Below are 3,587 nucleotides of genomic sequence, written 5' to 3' on the forward strand. Positions count from 1 at the left end.
GAAGCACTGAGACAGCGCTCTACAAAGTGCTACGAATGGATAGACCGATTCACGGATTTTCCACATGGTAAAAGTGGGGGGGTCTAAACTAGTAATTTGAAAAAGTGGGGGGGACTTTTCCAGCCCTCATATGATGGCTGCGACGCCCACATGCCACTGTAAGAACACTGCATTATTAAGTTTCCATTTTGGAAAGCCTCGTCGTTTCATTCTGTGCCATACTGCGAACACTCAATTTGTCATATCCTCTAAGAAGGCAACGACGGAGATCTCCATTTGCGGCCTTCGAAATCTCGCCTTCATCCGTCATCTTCACCGTCAGCTTCCCACGGCTATTAGAACATGTCACATCCTGATAGATACTCAATGGAGCAGAGTGCACACATGCATCACAACACGCATGTAAACAGCGGCGGGCGCATTGCGTCGATGCGTGAATGCCAGGCTAAGATTAAGTACATCCAGTTGCACAAGTATTGAAGCATAGATGCACACGTGCACGTGTTACACGCACATGCACACACGGGGAGATGTGCGCTCGAACTGTTGATCAAAGGAGTTGTGATGTAATCAGTCTCAGAGCTTTGCGAAGCATCCCTCATTAACTTTCACCAGAGGCTTTAATGAAAAACCACTGGAGGGAATTTCCGCTTTCTCTCCTTTTCTCACTCCTCTTCCCTTCTCATCTCCTTGTTCACTCCCTGCAGTATCTGCTCGTCCTCCTCCTCATTCATCTTCCAAATTCTGCCTCCCCCCTCTGCCCCAGTGGCTGGCTTGACTTCCGCTGAGACAGAGTAAATATTTCCCATGGCTTATCTGACCGCTGGCAGGACGAATATGACACAAAGTGCGAGGCTCTGCTAATTAACACACAGCCTCCGTTCCACGGGTCAGAGGCCTCTGCAGGGACAGTAAGGGGCTTTAAGTTTGTCACCCCGAACACACTGGTGTCCTATTAATTATGGTCAGGTGACACGCGAGCATGAGTCTGCAGTGACCGGAGACGCAGCAGTTACACAAACACATCTTGACTTGATTTTCTTAGTTTGCTTGTAAATAATCTGGGAGGTAGGAAAAGAACAGAGAGCATAATTTGGTGATGTTCTCCCTCTCTGCAGGCTGGCTTGTGTCCAGGTACAGTACAGTCCAGCCCCTTGGTAATGATGAAGGTGTGACGTGTAAGCAACTTTGCTGTTGTGCAACCATCAAGAGACTCTTGGGGGCTATAAAACCCCCAACCTCATCTGGTTTCTCAGAGCCTCTCGTCTGTTTTCTCCACTCACACATACAGACACACACACACACACATACATATACAGAGGCATGGTATGGTCCGGGGTATTCAGCAGTGCAGATTTCTCTTAGAGAGGTCGAGGAGTATTTTGTCAAGACATGGACTTTAGTCAAAAGCGGAATTGAAAACCGCTTCACTGCTTGGACTGGACGCTCAATCACTCACAGGTAACATGACTTCTTTAAATACATTGAGTATGATTGGATTTGATCAAATCTTAATTTGTATTTGATAATACATCTTTGAGTTTATTTCCCTTAGTCCAAGTGTCTTAACATGATTACCAGTTGTTGTTTTGTTATTGGAGAAAGTCATTTCATTATGCAATCCCCTTATCTTACTGCATGCCTATACTTTAAACACTGTGTTGTTATTTCTTGTTATTATTAATGCCTTCCTCTGGTGCAGCGGACCATATTAGGATCAGTTTCAGTGGCTTTTAAGATTCCTGTAAGCCTATTAAATCCCAAATTAAGATGCCACTTTCTTCATGAATGTTCCATGAACTTTCAGTCATTAATACAAAATGACTGTTTCTGAGGATGTCATTAATACAACAGATTAATTCAACCCTTCCATATGTATTTCATTACTGCCCAACTTCAGGAGTGGTGTAATGTATTTTCACTGTGATAAGTTATCAAGTGGGACAGCTAATAAACACTGGGGAGCCAACTTAAAATGACTGTCCATAAAAGGTGAATGGATTTTGAATACCCTCTGTTTTTGTCTTATTTCCAGCTGAAAGTCAAATAAAAGGGGAAAGTGGAATTTTTATGACGCATCCAGTTCAATGATGGCATTGCCAAATGACATCACCCTTTTCAACTCCACCTCATCCCCCTTGACAACAGAGATCTATCTGAACATCTCTGTATCCCCCTCGGCCCCCTCCTGCACAGACTGGCCTGCTGTACCCATGAATACGTTAATCCCCGCCATCTATAGCATCATCTGTGTGCTGGGCATCATAGGCAACACCCTGACAGTTTGGGTGTTGGCCCATTCCAGCACCTCAAGGAGAACTGTGGCTAACACCTTCATGCTGAACCTGTGTGTGTCCGACCTGCTGTTCCTGCTGTCCCTCCCCCTGTGGGCCGTCTACTATTCCAATGGCTACAAATGGACTTTTGGCCGTGCTGCCTGCAAAGTGTGTGGAGCTCTCCTCCACCTCAACCTCTACGCGTCCATCTTCTTCATCATGTCAATGAGCGTGGACCGCTACCTTGCTATTGTGCATCCGCTGCGCTCCCAGGGATCACGGTACCCCAAACGTGCTCGGTTCACGTGCATCGTGGTGTGGGTGCTTGCGTGTGCTTGCTCAGCCCCCACCTTGTTTCTGAGGGACACTATCTACCTGCCTGCGTTAGGTGTAGAGGTCTGTGGGATTGACTATCCTGATCGGGCCTGGGACCTGACCCTGGCCTGGATGAAGATTGCTTTGGCCTTTCTCCTGCCGCTGTTAGTCATTTCTTGCTGTTACTGGGCGATTGGCAGGCATCTGTTGGCTGATACGGGGCTGGGAAGAATGCGGACAACATCGCAGCCCTCCAACATGCCCTCTTTTAAATCCCTGGAGTCCAAGGATAACTGCATTAAACCAGAGAGACCCCCGACCCCTTGTGTGAGTCCCAGCTCAAGCGTGGGCAGACCCCTGGAGGGCAGGGGGCTGGAGCGGGTGTTATGGACAGTAGCTTCGGTGGTCCTAGCCTTCTTCATCTGCTGGTTCCCCTTCCACTGCGTGACCTTCTTAGAATTGCTGAAGAACGAGGGCTGGTTGAACGGCTGCTTGGTGAATTGGACAACCCAAAACCTCACCCCCCTCACTCTCTGCATGGGATTCTCTAACTCGGCCATAAACCCTGTGCTCTATTGCTTTATCGGAAACCATTTCCGGGGCCGCCTCGGGGGGCTCTGCCAGGGTCTGTTTGCTTGTCTGAAGGCCCGCGGGGAGGACCACAGACAGAAGAGAGGCTCCTTCAGCACCAGGCTCAGCTCCTTCTCCCAAAAACTCAGTGACCTGAAAGACCTGGTGATTGTTGAGCCGTCTGGTCATACCTAACTACCTGAAGGGGAGGAGGAGGCTTTCCACCTTCCTCCACTGGCTTCACACCCCAAACAGTGATGCCAACTTCAAATGACGACTGAACTCCCAACTAGCATGGATGTGTGTCGCAGAGCTGTTACTACAACTGACTGAATTACATTTCATTAGAGCCAGAGTGCACAAAAAGACAGAAACAAGTCACCAAGGAAATTATTATATTATTATTTAATTATATATATATATATA

At 47.6% G+C, this 3,587-nt stretch overlaps 1 protein-coding gene across 1 annotated transcript; it reads left to right on the forward strand.

The window, feature by feature from the left end:
* The first annotated feature begins 1,260 nt into the window (after positions 1–1,260).
* On the forward strand, positions 1,261–3,543 carry LOC104949475 (type-2 angiotensin II receptor-like). Its single transcript, XM_010775831.1, has 2 exons — positions 1,261–1,461; positions 2,036–3,543. Exon 2 carries the CDS (start codon positions 2,088–2,090, stop codon positions 3,354–3,356), a length of 1,269 nt encoding a protein of 422 aa, XP_010774133.1. The 5' UTR covers positions 1,261–1,461; positions 2,036–2,087; the 3' UTR covers positions 3,357–3,543.
* Positions 3,544–3,587: the final 44 nt, after the last annotated feature.

The sequence above is a fragment of the Notothenia coriiceps genome, unplaced genomic scaffold (assembly GCF_000735185.1).
Source record: "Notothenia coriiceps isolate Sejong01 unplaced genomic scaffold, NC01 NC01_scaffold00016286, whole genome shotgun sequence".
Classification (NCBI taxonomy): domain Eukaryota; kingdom Metazoa; phylum Chordata; class Actinopteri; order Perciformes; family Nototheniidae; genus Notothenia; species Notothenia coriiceps.